Genomic DNA, 24,815 nt, shown 5'->3' with positions numbered 1-24,815 from the left:
GCCGACGAAACAACACTTCAACGTTGCAAATTTGCCGAATGCGCGACAGCCGTCGAAACTCCGTCCCCGAATTGATTGTAAATTTTCCGCGCCTCTGCGGGAACAACGCGGATAAAAATGTTTGCGTTTCCATGTTTGCATGTTTCGCCGTGAATCAGTTAGCGTACGATTCGGTCTGGAGTAAAATCGAAATGGATTATTAAGTCGCCAGTGAATCGAGGTTAAAAGGAAGATAATGAACGTGAGCGGCTGGTTTGTAATTCACGCGACAGAAATATTCGCGGTAAAGGATCATAAAACCTCTGCGCGAGTACACGATTTAGTGTGCCTAAACAATACCGTTTGTGATGAAGAACAGAATGTTCAGTTGCATCTGGAATATCAATGATTTATAACAGTATTGTTCCCATTGAATCGACTCTCCGATAAAACAACATCGATACACCGGGAACGGTAACTGTGCACTTATTCGTGCACACTGCCGAAGTAATTTCAATTCTGATGATCGACGTGAAAATATTGGAAGTTTGACGTGAACCTTGTCGTTAACTATGCTATCGCTTTTTCTGGCGATAAGTATAGCCGAAGTTTAACTTATATAGGTACATATCTAAGGTAAATATGCCAATTAGCGACCCAGTCCCAATTATTGACACTTTATCCTATATATTTAAATATGAATTTGTTTCGGTTCGAAACGGGCGTTAAAAGTATTGAATTCGATTCGTGAATATTCAAAGTAACTTGCTGATGGTTTCGCTAATGTATACCATAACATATAATTACCCTGATAACCATCTGTCTCCAGTCTGACATCAGATTGGTAGCAGGGTCTGGTTCTGGCATAAGAGAGCAGAATCTGACGTCAGAACCGTAGCAGACGGCAGAATCTGCTGCGGATCTGCTGCCGATCTGACATCAGGCTCTGCACCTCAGAACGCAGCCTTCTGGCTATCAGGGTAAGTAATTAATAAATGTTTTCACGTGTGTCAGCTACAAAGCCGTGAAAAAGTAGTTTCTTCTTACCAAAATTAAGAACGGCCAAATTTTAGGTATTAAGTATTATTTGCATGAGTATATTAATGTAAGAAAAATATATTCAAATAAGTTAAAAAATAATTGTAATTTTACTATTTCAAAAAATTACATCGAATTTTTCTATTAAATTCATAATAATTATGGGGGTCAATAATCGGTACTTTCATGTACTTGGCGCCGAAACGCTACCGCGTCCCTAAATGTGTAAATATGTTAGAACGTGCGCGTATATCTTACAGGGCCGCTAATTGGGACATTTACCTTATTTAGTAACTGTAATTATTATAAGTGGCGTGCAAACTACTCCAATCCTTTTAAAGTTATGTAAAGTAAATAAACTGAAAAGAGTGGAAATGGGGCGTTTGAAAAAAATGGGACCCAATATGGAACACCTAGGAAATTTGTAAAGAAAACTAAAAAATCTTTCCTTTCTTTTACTAAAAATGAAGATTTACTAAGTAGAAGATATCAATAAATAAATATACATCATTTTTGGAATTTATTCCTGCTTTCTGCGTCTCCTACACGTTGGGCACATGAATAATAAAGCAGCGAATACATTGGGTCTACTTTTCATTGTCATTATTTTTATAATTACCATCGCAAAATAAGCATTTCGCATCATCGTCATTATCAACTTCATCTATGTTACTCGGTATGTTTCACATTACGCACACACATATTCCGACAAGAAATTAAGAATTATACTAAGAAGAAAGTAACTTTATTGGTAAACTATTGTTGAATAATCAAGAACACACATATGTAATGATAAATTATATCAAAATAATACTTTGTAACATACCTTCGCTACAATATTTAACTGTTTGATGCACTCTTCAGAAACTTTTACACCCCACGAAAAATATAAACGTTTCTTTTTCAATGATGGATGCCCGACTGATACTCAATTGTCAGTATCATCGTCTATTGTGTCTAGGGATCTAGTATTCACGATTGCCTGAAGAGTTCGTTATTTCTTTATCGAAATGTTGCGATGTTCTATATTATCTGTCTTTACCCTACTTATTACACTAATTTACAGCCATCTTGCGCAGTAAATGTCGTTATTATTTTTTAAAGTATAATCGCCCGATAATTTCAAAAGTAAGGTCCAAAAAATTTCCTATGGATACGTTTTCGAGATATCGACTGGTGGACTTTTTACCTGTCTGTCAAAAAGGTCGTTCCACTTAATTGCGAATGACCGATATGTTCGAAAATTATATGAAATTGAAGATAATTGAATCACCAATAAGTGTACCTCACAAAATTTTCATATCAGCTGAGTAGTTCGGGTGAAATCGGTGGAAATATATGAAGAAAGTCATTTTTTTCCACCGAAATTGAGATCGACAATTCATTTAAATGGTCATGCTCAGTCAGGAGGCCGAGAAAAGGGTGGTCTTTGGAAATTTTTTATTAAAAAGCTATAACACATTTCTCAAAAAATCTTTTTTCCTTTTAAGGATTGCATCTAGTACTGCGTAATTTTTGTATTTAAAAATATTTATCAATAACTAAGTTATTGTCTATCACTCGAAGGTTCTCTAAAAAAAATGCTTCTGCGGCGACCACTACTGCTCGAAAGTCGATCATCTAAATTAAAAAATTCAAAAGAATTTACTTATTATATTATATTATCTAATATTTGAACGAAGGATTTTTCGAAATATTGATTTGGGAAAAAATGGCTGATGTTTAAAGTAAAAGTTTCAAATTTTATCATAAATCCTTCCTGATTTTCGTCAATTAAAAGAAAACTAAGCATCGGATAAAGAAATCATTCGTTCAAATACTAGATAATATAGTATAATAAGTAAATTCCTTTGAATTTTTTATTTTAGATGATCGACCTTCGAGCAGCAGTGGTCATCGCAGAAGCCATTTTTTTAGAGAACCTTCGAGTGATGGACAATAATTGTTATTGATACTTATCTGAAAGTGAACACACATTGTGTGCATTTATGATAAAGTTTCGCGAGGAAATTCGAATAATTGCGGACATTTTTAGCGCTGAAAGTATTTGAGTGCTGTCAAGTAACGGCCTTGCGGAGCGGTATTAGCGTAGGGGACTTAACATTGAAGCCGTTTATCTCAAAACTACATTTTTATACACCGAGTACATCATAACTCTTGAACGAATGAATATTCTCACTTAAATTTTTAACTGCAGATGCAGAATTCCTTTCTCCGCAGTGCGGAACTTCCACATCAACATTGGATGTTTGTAAAACATTTTATAACGCGAAGCATTTTCGGAACATAAATACTCTTAGGCTACTGTACACTGCTCCCATTAGGCCGCACGTTGAATTTGCGTCGACTATCTGGGATCCCAGGCATCGAAGATATATAAGTTTGATTGAGGGGGTGCAGCATAAATTTTTAAGATCCGCTGCTTGGATGCTCGGTAATCCCTTGTCAGCGAGAGATCACGTCTACGGCCCTCTTCTTAGTAAACTAAATTTAATGTTCTTGGAAAACAGAAGGTTAGTGGCAAATTTATTATTTTTGCACAAGGTAATGAGCAGCCAAATTGACTGCTCGGATCTGGTAGCGGAGATTAAGTTGAATGCGCCCATGGTCAATTTTATAAGTCGTCCGCTATTTGATACTAGAATGCCTTCGTACAGTAATTATACAGCAGACTCTATAAACCGTGCTATGCGTCAGTTGAACGTACAACTCGGTGCTGTGGATCCCTTCGTGATTTCCTCAAATGTTTTCGGCGAACGGATGCGTTGTCGATTGCGAAATGTTTAGTTGAGGTGTAAATGTGTCAGACTCTAATTAAGTTTTGTCATTTTTGTAATTAATGGGATTATCCCGTGAAACAAATAAAATAAAATAACTGATTAAAGGCGATTTTTTCCGTAAAAATGTCGGGAAAAATTTATTCGTGCGTAACTTTCACAATTTTTGTTTTGTTTAAATTCGCCAGTAAATTTCCACATTGTAGTTTTTAGTGTAGAAATTTTTCACCCCAGAGCATTTTGCTTTTAGATGATTGGTTCACCTGGGACTATGAACATGGACTACAGCTGCGCGCTACGCAGGACCATCTTCCGCGTTAAATAACTTTTTACATTGCTAGGAAAAGCGTCCATAAAAAACTGTGAAAAAGTACCGGTATGGTGGTTATTTAGTATCTAAGCAATCCAACCGAAAAGAAACCGTTGACTTTAGTCGTTTAATAGTTCTCTACCCCCTGTGGAATCACCTGATACGAGGTGCAAAGGTATATCGAAGATTCAGGTACAGATTCGAGGAAAACGTGGTTAGTTCGGGGGAGTTTTCGATCAGCTGAGGATTAATCTACGCATTACTATCTGCGTCGGGTACATTTGCATTCCTGGGACGAATACCTAGCAGACCCAGCGTCTTCCAATATACGCTGACGTGGTTGTGATTCCAGGCCGATTCTGGCGACGACCTTGTGGAAATCGACGCGAAACATCGCTGAGTATTATGCTGATAGTCGATTTCGCTTCAATCGGGCACTGATTCGGCGCATAGAGAAGCGAAGGTACGTCCTCATTAGCAACTTCTTTAAAATCTACCAAAAGCTTCTCCCGCGAACGGTGGTCGTGGGGTTGTTCGGAGCAGCATCCGCGAAAGTTTCGCGACAATTTCGGGTTGGCCTCTTAGCCACGCGGGAGGCACGGTACCAGCCGAGTCTTCTCTACCGAGTTCGTTCTGAGAACCGTAAACTAGAACAAGCTGCCGTGCCCTCTCTGTCTTCTCTCGAGTGTGACGAAGTGGTCTAGAGTTCACTCTCCTCTCTTTACGTTCAAAGTCTCTCTTCCTGTCCGCCCTCTCTGCTTCCGTTCCCTCTTGCCACCCCTCTGGCCATCGTTCACGGTTTTTAAAACTACACAGCTGCCAGGTTCGCCGAGGAGACTCGTTCACGCCCGTGAGTGCCTTTCCCTGAAAGTCAATTCCGTTACGACCGCATCGACTCCGTTAGTCGCCCCGTCACGGGCAAACAGAGCCTGAAAATCACGCGGCCTCGAGACGTTTCCACGCGGAAACGGTGATCGCACGGGGCTGAGAACAGTGGGAACGATTTTTGGATAGTGGCCCCGCAAAAGCGGAAGTTGACCTGAGGAATATTAACAGTGGCAGGGCGACGGTTATATCGCGCACAAAAGAGTGCCACCAGAGGGGGTCGGAGGGACGGCCGGTGCATTTTATCGGGCGCATTTTCACGGAGCGGCAACACGAGCTCGCGGCCGACAGCATGAATGTTTGATGGAGCGAGCCAGATCGCTCGGAAGTGGTGGAGTCGCCTCTCTCTCCAATATTACCCGCGATAACGTCAGTCGTCGATCAAATAAAAGGTCCGTCGGCGCGGAGGGGTGATCACAGAGGAGAAAGAGACAGAATGAATAAGTGACTGACAGGAGCAGTGGATGGAGACAGCAGGCAGGGCTGTGATTTGTACCGCCCGCGCGTTTTATGCGTCGAAAACTCGCGGCTTTCTTATCACGCCTATTCCCCTGTTCGTTCCTGCGAATTTGAAGCGGGGGGAAGAAATAAACAAAACAAAAAGAAAGCGACGCTCGAACCGTGACTTATAATCGAATGCCTCAGGGCCAAGTTGAACGAGAATTTATACGCTAAGTTCAAGGATTACTCACTAGAAAAGCCTGGATATATTTAGGTTTTTTTTTTATGGATCATTCGTGGAACGCATGAGTCAGGAAATTTATGCCCGAATGTCGTGCAGATAAGAGGCCGAGGACAGATTGTACCGAGTCGGTTATGGCTGGAAAGCACCCTGCTTGGCGCCAGGTTGAGAGACTCTGTGCTGGCGCCAGGTTGGCTGGAACCTGACACGCGATCAATCAACCCTCTGCCCTGTCCACCAAGCCGGGGCTTACCTGCTGGTTTACCTCATCGCTCGAGTTTGAATTCGTGCTCTAAACGCGCTGCATAATTTCGCTCTGCAGAACAGTGCCAAACAGAAAGTTTTAATTAAAATAGCGAACTGTTTGCCTGCTCCAGTAGGCACGGAGAATTTAAGGAACGTAATTATTCGTCTATAACGCGGGCAACACTTCCGCCCTTGCCGAGGTGCGCTGTCTCCATCCCGGGGAGACGGACCGTCCGTGGATGCGGCATATTTCGCGAGAGGGATCCTTACGCGGCGGCGCGCGGTAAATTTCTATATACAATGCCGTTGAATGATACGTCAAATATATTTGAATTTACATTGGGGACCCAACGCGTGCGTCCCCTCCGCCCCCATTCTCTCTCTCACTCTCTCTATTCATATGGCTCTAGCAAACTGTGTAAATCCTCATGTAAATTCTCCTTCCGAAGGGATAACCTCGACTCACTCGCAAATCCTATTGCCAAGCTATCGCGGTATCGAGACCCATTTCCATGTAATCTGCTGCTGTTAGTCGCCGATCGAAACGCGATACCTACGTGTACACGTTCGCGACCGCGTTATTGTTTATAGTAATTCCTCGTCACTCTCGGTTATTGTTTTCGCGCGGGATGACGCGAAATGGAAGTGGCCCACGCGACCGGGCTCTCATAAATGTTAACACTGTGTTAACAAATGTTTGCCGCGGATATGACGCGCGGCTATCGCTCTAGAACTGGCCTAATAGTACTGAACTAACGGGACTGATGAAAGAGGTTTTAAGGGTTTTCGGAGTAGGAGCGAGGGTGGCCGGTCAAAGCAAGGGTTTAGGAAGCTGTTCCCTAATGGATCAATCAATGTCTGTAACGTGAGAATTCGGATGACGGTGATGGTGCAGATAACATATTAAGTAATCTAGAGAAAGGAATAAACGACGAACAAAAGTGGGGAAACGTACGCGTTGGAAGAGCAGAGGGATGAGGAAGAAATATTCACCCCTACAACATCACAGCCAGGAAACCGAAGAAAACGCGGAGCCGTAATTGTGAATTATTCTCAGCGTTGTTCGCCCGTAAATCTATCAGTTTCTCGTTCCCTTCGACGCAGCGCCGCATCGCACAGTGGTTCCAAAGCGCTAAAAAGCGGCAAACCCCTCAAAACGTACTTCAATTTAGTCAGAAATCGGTGCTCGGGGGGTTTCGGGGTCGTTGATTACGAATCTGTAGTTAAAATTGCAAAAAACCAAATGGAGGTTCTAATATCACTGGTATAAATGTCGTTTTCAAGTTAATTTTTGTGAAAATTGTTCCGATTTTTTACTAAAACTATATAATTAGAATGTCGAATTTAATATGACGACATTAATTTCAAAACATTTTTAAAAATTATTAAAAATTTTTATTTTTTTCTGATCCTAGTGAAAAAACTCGACATTTCTGCGTTTAGTAGGTCACGTAGTTGAAGTACATTGTCGAAAATAATAAAAGAAAACTATGGATTATAAGCGTTGTTTGAAATAACGAATGCTGTTTTATTCGTATACTAAATACACTTTGCACTTTAAATTTAAATATCTTAAAAACCGCAAGTTTTCTCAATTGGATATCGTACTTGACATGTTACTTTATATCAAGAAACTTGTTACAGCGTAACACTCGGTGACACTCATCTTTGTTTTCCTTCCGTTTTATTCAAACATGACTTAGATTTATAACATATTGAGAAGGGGATTACAAGGGTAAATTCAAAGATATTTTACTTTGTTTCTGTGGAAAGTTTATGTTCATAACATCTACTTTAACGGTAAACTGTTTCACCTATGGATCTTTTCAGATAAACTTTCTCTGACACATTAAACAAGCTCCCATTTTGAAGACATTAAGGAGCATGAAATTTCGCCAACTTTAACAGCCTATATCTCAATAACCAATCAATATATTTAAGAAACTCAAACGGAATTTGATGCACTGATATATGTACAACAAATCTGCTATAATAGCAAAAAGCTGCTATATACTTCGAAAATTGAAATTTGGCATGCTTTTGGCGATTTGGGACCACTGTGCGTCGTCTTCTTCCTTGTTAACAAAAATTTCGCCACGAGGTAAGAGGATGTAACGTTAGATTACGGAAACGGCGTTTCTGTATAAGAAGAGAACGCGGATGGAAGGAAAAGCGGATCGGGAGAGGCGTTAGGTCACATAAACCGTTTCATTTCCATCGGTGTACAGTGTTGTTAAGCGCGTGTTGCAGGGAACGCGCGTAGCTAGCTGAAAGTAAAATCTCATTTGGCCAAAGGGACGAAGGCCGGCGTCGCCATGCGTCTGTGTGTATAGGCGCACCTAGACGGGATAAAATTACGTCGAGTTTGTCGTCTTTACGATGTACGCCAGGGCGACAGGGCGTCGCGCGGTCGGTGTAACAAGCAGAAACCAGTAAATTATGTCTTGCCCTACCTGGCTGGCCGCGTAGGTAGGATCCGTTTCTACTTGGCAGCGCGTGCGCGAGCCCCTCGGGCCGAGCGGATGCGTTCGAACGTACGAAAACTTAAATCGCCCGAAAAATCAGGAAATTCTCGCGAGGCGAGAGATCCCCGGTTATCATCCCGCGCGAAACTGATTACGAAAGTTCGATGCGAAACGAGATCGCGCTCGGGGCTCGCTTCACCGTCCCGCCCCGAGAAAATAAAGTCTATTTCCATTTACGGCGCAAAATATCCCAACGGGCGGATGGCACGCAGATACGGGGACCTAGCAGCCTATTTGCATTCAAATCAAAAGTCTTAATGACGGGATCCTTGTCGAGGGAGCTCGTCTTCGATTTAGAAGATTTCGCTTCTCTCCTGGAAGTTAGGGGGAGCAAATGACGTTCGCCTCTTATCGACTCTACTATAGCCGTCGTAGAAAGACGCGGCGCGGGTCGAGATAAAAAAAAAAAGCGAATTCGTTCAACTTTCTCATCAGCGGAACTCCCGTATCCACTTGCTGGGACGCCTCGTGCCCTCCTCGGAGCGCGATATTACGCGTGATTCGAATCGACACGCCCGAAGAAGAAAACCAGATGCGTCGCGGGTCTCCCCCGCCCTCGTTTAGCTGTGCAAATATTTTATCGCCGTATCTTTGATGTCTCCGATTCCACTTCGATTGATATTTCCGTGTGGGTTTGCGCGTCCCGAGGATGTGCCTCGGAGCGGTTCATGAAACGGAGTCTACCCACGGTCGAAGGGTAGACTCTGAAGGCTAGCAGGTCTGCAGGAACCGGCGGCATCGCGATATCGTGCCCGGAGTGTGCCTCGTGTATGTGATGGAGCCGCTCGGTGGCGGCGGTTCGACGGCGTCACGATTTTCCGGCAGGTGATATCGAGTCCCGTCGGATTTTCGCGGGGCCACAGCCGAGATTGGAGCCGGTAACGACGCGTCGACGATGTTTACCCAGACACGAGGGTGGAAACGATCCTCCAGGACTCGTGTGTACGTGCCCGCGCCGAGGCCGCTCACGGAGTCCTGCACCGTGAAACTTACGACTCGTTTATACATCTATCGACCTGCGCGAACTTCAGCTTACTTTGTGAATGCACCAGGAGTTCAACGGCCCTGGGGGAATCGAACGGGGTCGACGGGGGAAGATCATGAGAAATTCTTAGTTACGTAGGTAGAACGCTCCCGTGAGTTTGGAAATTTGAAATTTGCGAGCGAGCAGTGGGCGAGATTCGTCCATATCCACCGTTCGTTTCGATGATCCATCGTGTCTCGCGAGCAATTACAATTTAGTGCACGGAAAGCGGACGGTGATTAAGAGCCAACCATAGACTCGAGAAGTCTAACCGGACTGCTCTTTAATTTCGTTGGGCGGGACGTATTTCTTTCTATTACCGCGGGGTAAACGAACCGCGAGATCTTTGGTGGAAACGCGAGGATACCGTAATAAATCAACCCGTATGTAGCGGTTAAAAGCGGCATTTAAGGTTTGTTTTATGAATGGCCGCGAAGGTGGAAGGAATATCTCGTGCCCGCCGCTCGTACGTTTCGTGCTCTCTAGAGTCGTGCAACGGGGGGTTGCTCCAGTTTTGGATAAGCCGCTGAATAAAAGGAGCGCGCGGGGGTGGGTGGTCACGGCGCCCGTTCGTCTGCCGCTCTTGGTCGATGGCTTCCTTCAACCCCCCGCCCGTGCCCCCGGGTGTTATCTGCAAACTTCGTCAGTACCGGTATCGCGGTATTCCTAGCCGGTCATGATTCATCCGCACCGGTAAAACCGTGTAATTCGACGATCATGAACGTTACCTGAATCGCGTGCAATCAACGGCAAAAAGGAACTAGAGGAGCCGAACACCGTAATTTCGACTGCGTAAGTTGTTTCAACCCTGTTATCGATTCACCTCGACTTACTACCGCGCGCCTTTATCAATCTCGCACGTCTGGATCGCGCGCCCCGATTCTTCTCCCCGTTCAACCCGAAACTTTGGAAAAAATGTTAATTTCGTTCGCGACCGCGCACGGGCTCGTCATTCTTTTCCAGGGGCAATAAAAGCGTTCGATACTATTGTGACGTTCGCGTTCACTGGGGAGCAGCGCGTGCAAATATTACACTTTATGGACCGGGGGTGTGTACCGTTAATATTTGCGTAGCCGCTAACCAATTCGATACCTGTTTCCAGACCTGAAATCGGTGCGATATTTAATATGGCTGATCGAAGGTCGCAGCTTTTATGGGCGAAATATTGCGAACGTTTATTCCGCGAATAATTTACAGGCGGATACTTTTGTCGTGCCGAGGCCCGATAAATTTCGGAACGGAAAAATGGGCGCGGGCATTGTGTCGCAGGGGAGATATATCTGCATTAAATTCGTCGTATCGGGATTTATATCGAGCGGGCGCAGCGAATAAGAATATCAGAATTTGCACGTCCCATGCGGAGTGTACACTTAACGGCACATTAACGTTCAATAGCGATATCATTAAATGAATTTATCGCGCGGAATGTGTTGGTCCGCCCGATAAATCGACCTGAGGGGCGTTTGTTACATTCGGGAGCGATTTCCCGAATGTATTCGCGGGCTCGGTCACGTCAGTATCCCAAGACTTCGCGACGCTCCGCCGTCCTGATAGAATATTCCGTTCGCGTGTGCACTATGCACAGTGTGCTTTTTCGCGAAAAATGGTACACAATAAAACGTCGCCTCTCCATCTGGGACTGGGTGCCTCGCAGCGGCGTAGCTGTGCGCGTGATTCTCGAAAATGAAATCACTTTGCTGATACCTGCGCTCCCTTCTCTAGCGCAATGAACCTTCCTCCTCTCGGTTCCCGAACCGAATATAATCGTTTTCTGTCTGACGTTAACGAAAGGCGACCGAGAAATTGCGCCTGTACCTCGTGGCTGTAATATCGACTGCGTATTCTGCTCGTGTACCGTGCAAATTACGTTACATGACCGCCCTGCGCCATGTAATTTTCGGAGTAGCAGCGCTGCGGGTGGAATCTCCAGGCTTTCGTAAGTTTGTAACAAAGATTCCACGGTGATGAGCATCCTCAAACGACAGGGAAGTAAAGTTTTATGACATAGGTTTCTTGAGCGAATCGCGGTGGAGATTTTTCACCAGTCCTCTCCCGGGCGATAGCATCACGATTTCCCAGGCACTGTCCGTTTATGGAGATGAGATTAACAGGCAATTACAGCCGTACGTTATCCTTGGAAAATGTTGTGGCGAGAAGCATAATCGATCTCGGTACGCCTGTGCGGCGTTACGCCAATGCGCTCTGCACGCGCTGGAAATTCCGATCAGGAGGTTCTGGCACTCGAGTTCTGCAGCGATTTCTCGCGTTGTATGTAATCCGAATGCCCATGAAATATGTATGTCGCGGTGTCCGTGCGTCGACGATCGAATTAACGGGAGATCATTTCCCTCGGTATTTCTCGCCTCCGATCAGTGACGGTTCACCTCGCCGATCCACGAAAGAAGTGCGTGCCTGCTTTCAGGGCCGTGACGATCTGGGGCATCTTGTTTGCATGCGACGCCTCCGTTGCATCTGCCGACGAATAAATTGATCGCGTTAAACAGTTGACGATCCTACTTGACCCACCGCCAGTCATCTCTTTATTGGAACAATTTTCTGTACCTCAGCTAAACGAGCCCCAGCATTTGAAATTCCTTTGTCGGATGCAGGTTTGTGCTCCTCCTGTCTACAGTCAAAGAGATATTTACATTGGAAACAGCTGTGCGGACGGTCAGATGCACAGATCGATACTGCAAACGCTGGAAATAGGTTGCAACAAATTCTTGGTGCAGCTCGGCGAACGTGAGATCATTCGGCTTATCCACACCCACGCGAATCACCGGTGACGTCACGTCGAGCAGCACGGCGCGGCGCGGCGACGAGTGGTCGGCACCAAAGGAATGTCCCTCCTCCCATTGGGTCGCTTCTGGTTTCTCTCTTCGTCACACTCCATTTACGCCGGTCCGCTGCCGCATTACCGGCTCTCTCGATCGGCCATCTCGACTCGCTGTCCCGAAAATACCCGTAAATTTCGCGCGCAAGTGACACCGCCACTAAAGTTTCCCACCGTGTGATCGAACTAGGTCGATGGACACAGAGGAGATGACGGCTGGGTACTCGATTTCGCGAGCCTCGCCGCTGGAATTGCGCGATCGCAGCACGTGTCGCGAAGTGTCAGATTTTTCTGCTCCGTCGTGCGTTTCCCAGTGAAATCGAGTCGGGAGAGCTATTCCGCTTGGCGCGGCACGGCGATCGATCTCCGCGAGTGAATCTACAAGCGAATCAAGTATTTTCAGTATCGCGCTCCGCCGCCGAATTATGCCGTTCGTATCAGGTCCGTATATCATCGGCACGCGTGCGTGTGCGCGAACGCGTGTCACATTAATTCGCGCCTGTTTCGCGATAATTGTGCAGAAACGTGTGAGCCACGGATCGTATTGTTCCGGCCCCTCGGTGTCCAGCGTTATGCCGACTCTTTTGTTATGCAGATGACCCCGAAGTTTTCCTCTTAACGCGGCGCAGCGCCTTTCGTTGCGGCATATTATTCGGTTTCGCGGCCGGATACCGAAAGAGTAACGACCCTACCACGGGGCGGGCAATTTAACGCCGTGCACGTTTCGAATATTTCTCTCCCCGAGCGGTGTGCAACCCCCTCTTTGTCCAGCTGTGATTTAAAGAGCCCGCATAGATAGCGGCCATCGAGTGGAGGAGAATCTGAAACGATGACGAAAAGTCTCTCGTCGGCGAGCGTTGATCTCCCCGGCGATTTAAAACGATTATAATCAGCTGCCGATCCCGCGGCGCTGAATCGCGTAATCCCACGACCGACTTGGATTAATTCCATCTTTATTGGATCTGTTGCCGCAGGTAGTCGACATCGAGGCGTTGCCAAGGTCACGAGGGAGGAGCTGAGGTCATCGCTGCACCTATGTTGTGCGGCGAACTCCTGAACGGTGGCTTGGTCAGTACCGGAGCGGTGCCGGTGGTTCCCTACGGTCTCTTAGGATTCTGGTTGCCCGGTTGTCTACGTGCTACCAGCCCCACTTCTCTCAACTCGTCCTACATCACCCTGTTGGCCGAACTTCTGGCCACGGGCCACCCGGATCTTCGAACCGAGCTGATGGACCTCGCGAAGAGGAGCCATCAGGCTCCCACAAACGGCGAGGTCGACCTTGACCTCGACCTGCAAGCCGACGATATCGACGAGAGCGTCTTCCTCGGTAAGTGCTCATTTCCTCTTTGTTCCTACGGGCCTGTGATTAAACGAACTTGCCGGCATAAAACGTGGAAACACGAACTTTACTTCATTACCGTCGCTGCTTCTTCGAGAACAACTCGTACTTAACGCGGAGTCTTCGGTGGGTAATCAACGCTTCCGGGTCAAGGGGAACCGCCTCCATTACCGCGCAGCGTTTCCCAGTAAATGTATGCATTTTAACAGCACACTTCGAATATCGAGACGCGGTTACTTCCGAATTGTTAAGTTCGATCGATTTCAAATCAGAGTGGTTATTCTCTTTGCGATACTTTTAACGAGCACACTTCGACTCGCTCCAAGTAAGTAGGTATGAATAGCATTACTGGGGCCTTTTATGGGGTTATACCTATTCAGGCGGCCGAAAAGAGGCGAATGTTTGTGAATTTTCTTTTGAAGAAGCTGAAGCTTATATTTTTACAAAAAATTGCGCTTAAAAGAGCAACATTTAAAGAACATTTGGTAATTTTTTCGTAGAAAAATATTTACGTTTATAATAAAGTAACAATCGACATCCAAGAAGCATTTTTTAAAATTCGTGAGCACGGCCATTCGGAACCAGATTATATAAAATCAAAAAACTAAAAAGATTTCGTTAGTATATTAATGTATCCTCAGGTTGATGGAAAAAATTTTCCGAAATGTTAATTTAAAACAATTTTGGCTATTTAAAGTTGAAATCCTGATTTTTTGTGCAAAAATCACACGAAAAAAACAGGATTTCAGCTTTAAATAGCCGCCATGTTGTTTTAAATTAATATTTCGGAAAATTCTCTCCGTCAACCTAAGGATACATTAATATACTAAAGAAATCTTTTGTGTTTTTGGATTTTAGATAATCTGGTTCCGAATGGCCGTGCTCACGAATTTTTAAAAATGCTTCTTGGATGTCGGTTGTTACTTTATTATAAACGTAAATATTTTTCTACGAAAAAATTACCAAATATTCTTTACATGTTGCTCTTTTAAGCGCAATTTTTTGTAAAAATATACGCTTCCGCTTCTTCAAAAGAAAATTCACAAACATTCGTCTCTTTTCGGCCACCTGACTAGGTATAATCCCTTAAAGAGGGACATTTCAATGGGCCACTGCTGCGCGAATTAGTTACCATGTTATTACGACAGGGTTACGATAACAATGATTCGTCATGTGGGTGTATTGTTGTCTAATGGCTTGCTTTCGAAATTGATGACTACCATGTAACGAAACACCGCCGTTTATCATGTTAATGGGCGATACAGTGTCGTGACGACATCACGAAAGTAGCCAGCCGAGCGTTGGCAGAAGTGAGTGGCGCAGGGATCACGATTACGTCCATGGGTAAATATGTCTGTTGGCTGAAGGTCCGTAATATTCCTCGTTTCTCGTGCAGCCTTCTTGGCACGACTCGTAGACGGCTACACAAAGGCTGCACACTTGACGAATTCCTCCGTCGAATCCGCGTTTTAAGCCTCGCCAAGAAAAAAGAAGCTTCGTCGCAGGATGTCGTCTAAAATGAACAGGGCTCAGTGTCTATTCCAACTGATAAACCGCACGGCATGCTTTAGGGTCCATTTTAGCAAAGAATACCGAGACATTCGTTCCCATCGTGCTCGCGACAAAACGTTCGCGGGGCTCTCAACAGAGCCCTAAACGATCCCCCTTTTTGGCGATCGACTATTCAGCCCCCGAACCGGAGTCTGGCCGGCATCCAAACTCTTTCTTCCCTTCAACGTCTACCCTCTAATTCTTTCCTTTCCTCTGGTCTTCCGGAGCGGCGAGAACTCGGCCTCTCCACTAAATAATGGGCGAACGTTAACAATCTTCGCAGCTGTTTATCAAGATTTAGACCCCAAACGGTCGTTACGCGAACGTGCCGCGCCACCTTCTCCTTCCGCCCCGCGGACGAGAATTTAAGGGTATCCTATATTAACAGGAAGCTTTCTCCTCGCGGCAGACAGACCGTGATTCTTGCCAGGCCTTCCGCTTCATTACGCTTGTCGTCGGCGCGTGACTTTTAATTCCGTCGATCCATCCTCGCGATCCCGCCATCGTGTTCACCCTGCGAAGTTCCTTCGACGCGGGACAAGCTCCATATAACTCGGAAGCTTTCCGCTGCAAACAAGCCCAGCTGTATCCTAAATTTTTTCCATGTGCGCTTCGCGAGATTCACTGTCCTCGGGCATGGTGCTTGGAGCTGATAGCTTTCTCTAGCTGGATTCTGGTTGGAACGTTAAGCTTTCCCAAGACAAGTCGCCTCTCCACCGGTTATCCTTCTTCTTCTGGCCCCCGACCAGCCCCGAGCGCTTCGGTTTCCCTTCTGCTTCGAACTTCGCTGGATCTTAATAAATAGCTTCGTGACTCTATCCTATTTCGGTGGCGGCCACCGAGAAAAATGGAGTATCGCCGTGGATCCTGCGAGATCCCTTAGAAATTGTCGGACACCGGCGGGCGAGACACTTTTAATCCGAGGATAATTTACCCTTATCGTCGTGCCATCGGTGTAACGGCCGGCGATTACGGCAATTTTTCCACCGATGAGAGTGGAAAGGAACCGACTTTCAGAGGGAGACAATTTTATCGCCTCGCGGCGACATGAATCGACGCCGGCCCATCTACTTTCGTGGCTTCCAGCGATTAGATTATATCGTCGTACAGAATGAAAGCAGCTGTGCTCGGTAAACCAATTGCCCAACGCGTAACATTTAAATCCCTTGGCTAATTTCCTTTGCTTTTCATCGCTTTACTATTACCCGCGGGTGCTCCAAGTGCATCACCAGATTTCTATCACCACCCTGATACCAGACATCCCTCGAATTCTCCTTTCTACACAATTTACTCGCGCCGCTTAAGCAGTCCCTGGAAAACATCCACCGCCGCGTTATTACGCGGTACAGGGCTGTCGAACACGGCGTCGCATAATTCACGTGTACGAAGATCGCCGGCCATAATGGCGAGCGATCGAAGCACGCTGCGTCGGACGTCCCTAATTCGAATATTATTCCCATCCGTCTTATTCGACGGGTATGATGCATCGCTCGGTAGCGGAGCTCAAAGCTGGAAAGTGGATTTTCGCGGGTGGCCGAGCTGCAGAGCCACTTCTCCTCCCTCTCTCTCTCTGTCTCACTCTCTCGCGTCGGAAAGTGGATGCGAGTTTGATGACAGCACTTGGCGCGGCAGTGGCACACGGCGCGACGACGGAAAGTTGGCGAAATTGAATCGAACTTGGGCTGCTTGAGGGAGCTACTTTTATCGGTCATTGCTTGGCCTCTCTTTACGCTTGCTCCGTCCTAGCACAAAGAGGCGAGAGCTGGTGGCGATACCTGGGTAAAAAAAAAAAAAATTCTCCTCCGAAGTCCTCTCAGCGATATTACGTTTACTGGAACGAAATTGGCGAATGGGTATAAGAGAGAGAGAGCGCACAAAAGGAGAACGGACTCCCCTTGTCGCCGCGCTCACTTTATCCCGGATGGCGGCCGGAGAATTGGTACAGCGCTATTTCTGCTAACGAGCCGAAAAAAGTCCAGGGACCCCCACGGTTTATTACGTCCCCGCATTTCCATGCTGTTCAACGTCAGCCGGAAACGCCCGATAATGTCGGCGATAATCCACGGCAACGAAAATCTCATTAAAGTGGGGGATTGGATACGTCGAATTTTTCAATTAACCGATCGTATCCCGACGCTCCCCGGCGAGACGCGCCCGCCGAGATTGAATCGAACTTGCGGGTTTGTTGACTCTTATCGGTCACCGGTTCGCCTCGGCAGCCTGAATATGGTCTCGCTCCGCTGCTAGGGACCGTAACAATTCGCTGATAAAAATACGCCGGAGGACGCAGCATATTTCTTGATTACCCAGGGACTCGGAACGAAATGGTAAACACGCAGCAAACAATGGGAAAAGAACGCAGGAGAACAAGAGGCGGGCGGCGGTGAATCGACGTTTTCGATAGATATTGAAAATTACTCGGTAAATTAATTCGTTTTCGCGAGGGGAGAGGCAGCCGAGCGACGGATCGTTCTCTTTCCCATCGATCGAATGAACGTTTCCATCTATCTCTCCAACCCCTCGTGTTTTGTTTCCCTTGTTACGCCTAGGAAGGAAACAGCTGAATACGAGCTATTCCACGTCAAAACGGATAGGTGAAATATTTAGTTCCACCGATTCTCTGCAAAATTACAGCAATTGTCGATAACCTTGCAAAAACAAAGTATACAAAATAAAACTTACGATAGTGCACACAACTTGGAACAGCACGGATCCCATAAACAAAATATTTTATACACGGGTTGAGAAAGCATTCCTTCAGGTTTAAAATGAGCCCAGACGGTGGTATTATCTTTAAAAATGACCGAGATATTACAGTTTAAGTGATGACGCGTCAGCCGATTTTGTTTGAATTTTCGAAACTTTAACATTAAATATTTCGAAAACTATTTGATATAGGCCGTTGAAATTTAGTATACTTTGTTTTTGCAAGGTTATCGGCAAATGCTGTAATTTTGAAGAGAATCGGTGAAACTAAATTCTTCACCTATCCGTGTTGACGTGGAATAGCTCATACGCGCGCGAAAACATTGGGTGAGGAGGGGACAAAAGAGTCCGAAGCCGGTCGATTTATAAACATATCCTTTGCCGAGTTAAACAATCGCGGCGCCAAGTTGAAATTGGAAAACAACGCGGAATCACTGCCTTTGACGGGGATTGAAAGCATGGCCGTAAATGGGGTTACACATTCTACTACAGGAGACCGATCAAAGCGCGAGAGGGATACAGGGGGTGGTCGGTCTCTGATGCGGCGGAAAAACCGAGGACGCGATATCTCCCGCGACGGGAGTTAATAAAGCTGATTTGCCGCGCGCAAAGATGAAAGTACGGCCGCGCGCGTCACGTCGGATTAATTCTCGCCGCGTTACACGTTCAAGTGCGGAAATTCCATTCGGGGCGCGACGACTGCGAATGGCCGTTACGCGTCAAGGGGTGTAAACGCGTTAGAGTTGGCGAACCGAAGCACCTAGCGACGAGAGTGCGGACGAAAAGAATTGATTTATTCGGCGCGAAAGTGCCGAGACACAAGGGTGCATTATTCGTCCTTTCCCGTGCCGAATGAATGCTCCAATCTGTCGCGGATTCCTCTGTTCCTCCACCTCTCTCTATCTCTATCTCTGTGCTCCTCTTCCGAGTCGACTAAAATATGGGAATACGTGTGCCAATGGACGGGGGCGGGGTGGAAAAGGATGACGGAGGGACGCGTAGCTAGACACTGACGGGAGAATGCAGAAGAGAGAGAGGTAGGAAGGTGGAGGGAAATGATGAGGGAGGCAAAGGGACCTAGCGAAACTCGACAATGGAGGAGGGTTCCTAGAAGAGAGAGCGCCGATGTTAGTGGAGTGTGGATGAAACGGGACGGAAAAGCGAAACGGGAACAATGGCCGCGGTATTATTTTCTGTTTGCTGCGTCAGACCAACCCCCACCCCCCGCGCACTCTCCTTGGTTAGTCGGTGTTCGTCCACCCCCGCTTTTGTCCCTCTTCCTTCCGCGCTCTCGCCCTCCGTTCTCCTTTTTCTATCCGCTTCTCTGCCTGCCCGCCTTCGCTTCTTCACCGCTGCAATGGCACGCCATTCCGGACCAGGATCCAAGATTACGGGCTCGATATTTGCCAAATAAACGAATAACCTCCTCCCTTTCGGCGCTGTTTCATTTGACCGGCCGAATAAATCATCCTCCGCTTAATTCCCTGGCCGGGGCCAAGAAGAGTGTCCTTCGTTATCGAGTTTCCTCGATCGTGTCGCGGCCGGTCTCTCTTAATTAAAGGAAATATTTGTCCCGTTCGTTCCCCGGAACTTTTAAATTCTATTTCTCGCCGGCGGCGAGCAACCGAGTCAGAAGGGCCGGTACGTTTCCTCCCCGAGGAGAATTTCTCTTTGAGATTCCCATCATTAAGAACTCTTTTTCGTATCCCCGGCTTTAGTCTCCTCTCGGTCTATCAGCAGTGTCGGATCTATCAGAGTTTTCCCAGCAATTCCGGCAGCGTCGCTCTGTGTTGATTCCGATAACGTGTACGCATAACGGTTGATTAAGCTCGGCAAACGTTATCGATATTCGCGGATAAGCGGACACTGGATTTTCAGCCTCCCCTGGTGCAACGTTCGCGGTTCGCCTAGGCTTGCTGTGCCCGCGTATACTTCGGAGTCTGACTACCGTCTGGACTCTCCGCGTATAATATTCTTTATAGGCCCCATCGATCCGGTCGAGATCGTAGATAGCCAACGTGATGTTTACCAAATAAACGGACGATAAATCCCCTAGTATCCCGACCGTTCGATCCAACGGAATGAGATGACACATAAACCACTCAATTTAATCGGTGAAGTTTGTCAAAGCTTGTGTGCTTTCAAATTAGTCTCCCCTTGTAGGTACGCGCACACGTCGCGCAAGTGATCCTCATCTTTCTCCGTGTATCTTAATCGCGAGACGACGATCAGGTGTCCCGGCACCTACGTGCTTTATCGACGAAACGGTTCGATATCGTTAGACAGTACAATGCTGGGAATTAGTAAAAGAGGGTCGACCAATAATTAAACTGTTTCCCTTTCATCGTGCCCGGAGCTCGCCGATAGTTTTCGAAGCCGCGGAATAATTGCAGGGTCCTGTTCATTTTGTTCACGTTCCAGATTTATTTCTTCTTTCGCCCTGCTGTCTCGCTCTGCTCGCGGAGATCCGAGCGGAGGCACCTTTTGTCGTTAATCATTTCCGTGCTCCTCGTCAGACCGTCTGGTTCCCTCCTGGAAACGAAACTGTTCTCGCAATTAAGCGTATTCAAAGGAAAGACCCCGCTTCCTGCAGGGGTCTCGGCTACACGTGCATCCGGCATTGCTCGTTTCGTGGCTAATTCTTGCCAGTTTCCTTCCCGTTCCGTCGATGCCTCCAAGTGGCACGTCATCTTCTCCGACTCATACCTTGACATCGATATCACGCTGTTTATCTCTTGCTGGATATCCGAACGCCTCGACGAAACCCTGCAATATTCTACTTACCTCTCCTTTAACGAAAACCCTACCAATCTGCATTTCATTCCCGAGTTTCAATAGAGCCGCCCAGACGTTTACAATTTTTCTTAGCGTCTTCCTATTACTGTGGATGGTTGTCTTAATCCCCGAGGAATTATGCGCGCTAATCGCGAAGCACCCCGTATATCGATACATGCTATTAACGCCAGGAGAATCATGAGCAATGCTACGACACCGTAGGATGGCTACAACGGGACGGATCCGGGTCGAGTTTTCATTGGTATAGAAACTATGACGCCGGAAATCAGCGGTAGGCTTTAAAACGAGGACGAGCATGCAAATTGCGCCTGGTGGATAGGTATATGCCGCGTATATAGGCGTATGTACACGGTGAAGAGACTCGTTCCGTGCCAGTTTCGCCGCGGGGCTTTGGGAGCGCGGCGCAAAAGTCCTGTCGGGGGGGATCGAAGTGGCGTATAAGGTTTCCCTCAAAACTCACGGGTACGTGAATATCAAACGACCCTGACGAGAGATCCGGAAAGAGCCAAGCTGCAGTCCCTCGAACCCAGATTTTCAAAGTGTGAAAAGAGAGACGGAGAGAGGAAGCGAGGAGGAGAGTCACTGCAGTGGCATTCACCGCTCCCGGTTGCCCGTTGTCGCCGGTCGTCGCGCGGGTTCGTCCTAGGCTTCGCTCCAATTTACTTTCGGTATCGGTTTTCTTTTCGATAAATCGCCTTAATTAACGTTTCACGCGACGCGATTTCTGGCAATTCGTTAGGGGCGAGACGACGGAGGCGTTAACCCCTGCTTACCCTTGTGTCCGTCCTTATCCACCGCCCGACGATAATAAACGGTCGTGTCGTGTTTCCGCGAACGCTTTCGTTTGCCATGAAATATTTAGCGGGTGAGCTTTCGAGTTGCCTGCTATCTTTAAATTTCGCCGGCTATCGATCGCGTGGAAGATGCACGGCAACGCGGCCGCCGCCGCAGCTCACGTGAGGAGGGGGTGGCAGAATTGCGGCGCGAGTCGCAAATTGATGGCGGTGGAAAACAGAAGCTAATTAATGCCTCCGAAAGAAATTACCTCCGGTGTAATTCGCCGGGGGTACTAACTGTTAGCCGGGACAGCGGGAGAAACCTCGAAGAATCGGAATGGCTGCGCAGATAATGGGGAGGAATGGGAGATTGAAAGCCTCCGTTTCCCTTTATCCTTTTTTTCACCACCACCCCTAAGCCCGTTCGTCCCTGCAGCCTCTTCCGCCCGTTCTCTCGTCATTTACGCCGCACCGCCGGCCGACTATCTTTCTCCGTAATTAAATATTTGTCGTTCGAGGGATCGATGGGCATTTACGCTCCTCCCGCTTCGCGGTAGTTTTACGCGGTAATTTCTCTCGAATTTACCTCGCAGGAGATTGACGCGCGGCTCGTAGATTACGAAGGGCCAGGGATGCCTCTCGGCTGAAAACAGGGGGTGTGTCAGCGTTCCACGAGTTCTCTCGCGGAAAAGCGGAGATCACGTACGTTAGTTAAGACTTCGACAGGTTGTCGGGACTCGGGGGATGGCGCCGGTTAAGAAGCAATTCCCGCCGGATGAATTTATGGGTGCTCGGGATTAACACGCTCGGCCGCAATAAAAGTCACGAGCTCTCCTCTGAGCCTTCCTTCCTTTTTTTTCTCTCTCTCCACCCCGTCTCGCCTCTCCTCCTTATCTTTCTCCACTCTTTTTCGTCGCCGCCGCGGAACAGAATACGTCATCTGCCGCCTTTATCTCTTTGTTACTGCTTCACAGAAGTTTCGGTGTCCAAAACGGTGGTTTCTCTCCTCTTATTTCTCGGTTCCTTTATCCTCCCCTGATCCCCTCGATCTCGAGGAGAGTAAATGGAAGAAAGAAAGGAACAAGAGCGAGAAATGCAACCCCGCGTTGTCCTCCTACCGTGCCATCAGAGGGGAGCGAGGGCACCGTCGGCATTAAACCACCGGAATGTTCCTGTTTTCGAGACACTCTGCCTCCACTCGGAGAATCTCTTTCCTCCCGTCCACTCCCCCTTCTCGCCTCTGGAGCACTCTCTTCTTAACGCATCGGAGTAAAATGTCTCGACAAGCCGTTACAATACGCCCTTGTATGCAGATTGGTTTCGCCTGGCCGCGGAGCATTCGCCGCGACAAAAGGCAAAAGAACGAGACAAGAGAGGATGATTAACGGAACTCCGGGAGAGGGTGGAGCGGACGTATCGCGGTTTACGATCGCGTCACTCTAAAGCGGAGGCTGGTTAACTGTCGGCGCGATCCCGAGGACGCTGAAGATATTACGACGATAATTATGGGAATAAAATGCGGGCGGATCATGATCTTTGACGATGGCCGACGTAACGTTGCGCCTTTACGGCCAGGCCAGAAGACTAGAAACGATTCCGAATACGGGAGATCGTTCAACCTCTCGCTCCCAAAACTATAACTCCTTTACGAGAAGCGTGGATAACGCGATCCTTAATCCCGTAAAAACGTTCGCGGATCCTCCCCTCTGCACTTTGACTAACTCCAATCAATCTCGTCGATCGTGGACCTGCAGCCGTGGTGAATTGACCTCGAAGGTATTTGCTGCACGATTCTTCGCGGGATCTCGCGCATTTACCCCCGCAGTAGACCTGAGCCCTCGACAACGACCTCGTCAGACGAACTCTCTCTGGTCTGACCATTGTGCGACTCGTTCCACTTGCCCGTACGCTCTCGCGTGGCGTTCCGGTTCTCCGCGACCCGCCATATCGGCGCACAGTGGTCCGAATAGGGGTAGTAGGGGGACATATAACTTTTGAAATATAAAAGATATCGGAATGAAATTTATGCTAAAAAATAGGAAAAGATTATCCCTTTCTAATGATTTATTATTTAATATTTTGTAAGTTTATTTAATGTCTTTATTTTCATTTTTTCAACTTAATTGTTATTTAATAAAATTGAAAACTTTTTAGTTAAAAAACTTTTTAGTTACTAATTTTTTAGTAAACGGTGTTAATTGTTAACGCAAAAGAATGCTCTTCATTCTAGAAAAATAATGGAGAGAAAATATTAAACAGGGTCGTCAGGGCATCTCTAAGAAGGAAGCAGTTTTTTTCTGGTGAAAAATGCTATCTTTAAAATGTCCAACTTTAGGCGTTCGTCCTAATTACAATTTTTATTAAATTTAAATAATAGTTTCAGTTTCGAGACTGATGGACATTTAGGAAGTAGTATACATTCATTAGATTTCGATAGGGGAAAGTGCATTTTTCGGTCGAATGTCCTCTACTACCCCTATTCGGACCACTGTGGCGGCGTGGCCGTTAAAGCCGTTCACGTAGACGGGAACGTATACGCCGGAGACATTGGAATCAGCGATTTCCAAGCAACGAACTTGCGTTCCGGTTACCTCGTTCTCCGCCCTCACAAATCTACCCTCCAGTACAGTTTTATCGGGCGACTTCGAAAGCCGGAAATACCGAAGCTCGCTGGAGTATCCGGTCCACATTCCGTCGTATCGGTCCGTCGCTTTACAAGAACACGAAATGAAGTCCCGTGGAGCTGTTTCGGCTGGGTCTGCGACGGCCAAATAGACATGCACCACGGATAAAGACGGGGCCGGCTGTAGGAGGGATAGTCCGGAGTCCAACGGATTTAATTTGATTCTGGAAGAGTGCTGTACACGCCGGTGAAACGAGGGAGAGACAAAAGGAGCCTCGACACCGTAGCACGACAGGATTAGCGATTCGACGTTCCGTTGGTTTTCCTCGTTTCTTTCCTCTTTACGGGCACCAACCGGAGCCACAGGGAAGAACCTTCGCAGCCGCTGCTCGCTTCTTCTCTTGATTTCACTCCGGGTCCCTTCTTTCGTCCATTTCGCCGAGCACCGACTTCAAATCGTATTTGCTGGAGGACAACAGGAAGCGCGGAAATAGAAGAGAAAGGGAGAAAGAGCGGAAGGACAGGGGTATGGGGTGACCGGAACGTGTCGCTAACGTAATAACATTTCAATTCGAGGACGGAAATTGCCGGGGGGCACGGCAGCACGTCCCTCGCAGTTACGCTGCTGACCACCCTCCTCGCTTTCGTCGGCCATGCGTCCACTTTCGTCTTCTTCCTCTCCACGGAATCTTTGGGATCGCGCGCGTGCACGCTCGCGCGAATCC

General features: G+C 47.1%; 1 protein-coding gene across 1 annotated transcript in view; it reads left to right on the top strand.

Moving 5' to 3' along the window:
- LOC143373295 (protein Fe65 homolog) overlaps positions 1-24,815 on the top strand; it is a 147,991-nt gene that overhangs the window by 22,205 nt on the left and 100,971 nt on the right. Inside the window, exon 3 of the mRNA XM_076820427.1 lies at positions 13,274-13,626. Coding sequence (XP_076676542.1) covers positions 13,335-13,626 — 292 coding nt within the window. The 5' untranslated portion in view covers positions 13,274-13,334. The remainder of the gene's footprint in view (positions 1-13,273; positions 13,627-24,815) is intronic.

Source organism: Andrena cerasifolii, chromosome 9, assembly GCF_050908995.1.
Source record: "Andrena cerasifolii isolate SP2316 chromosome 9, iyAndCera1_principal, whole genome shotgun sequence".
Lineage (NCBI taxonomy): Eukaryota > Metazoa > Arthropoda > Insecta > Hymenoptera > Andrenidae > Andrena > Andrena cerasifolii.
The sequence above is the reverse complement of the archived record's forward strand: the minus strand, read 5'-3'. Positions and strand labels throughout refer to the sequence as shown.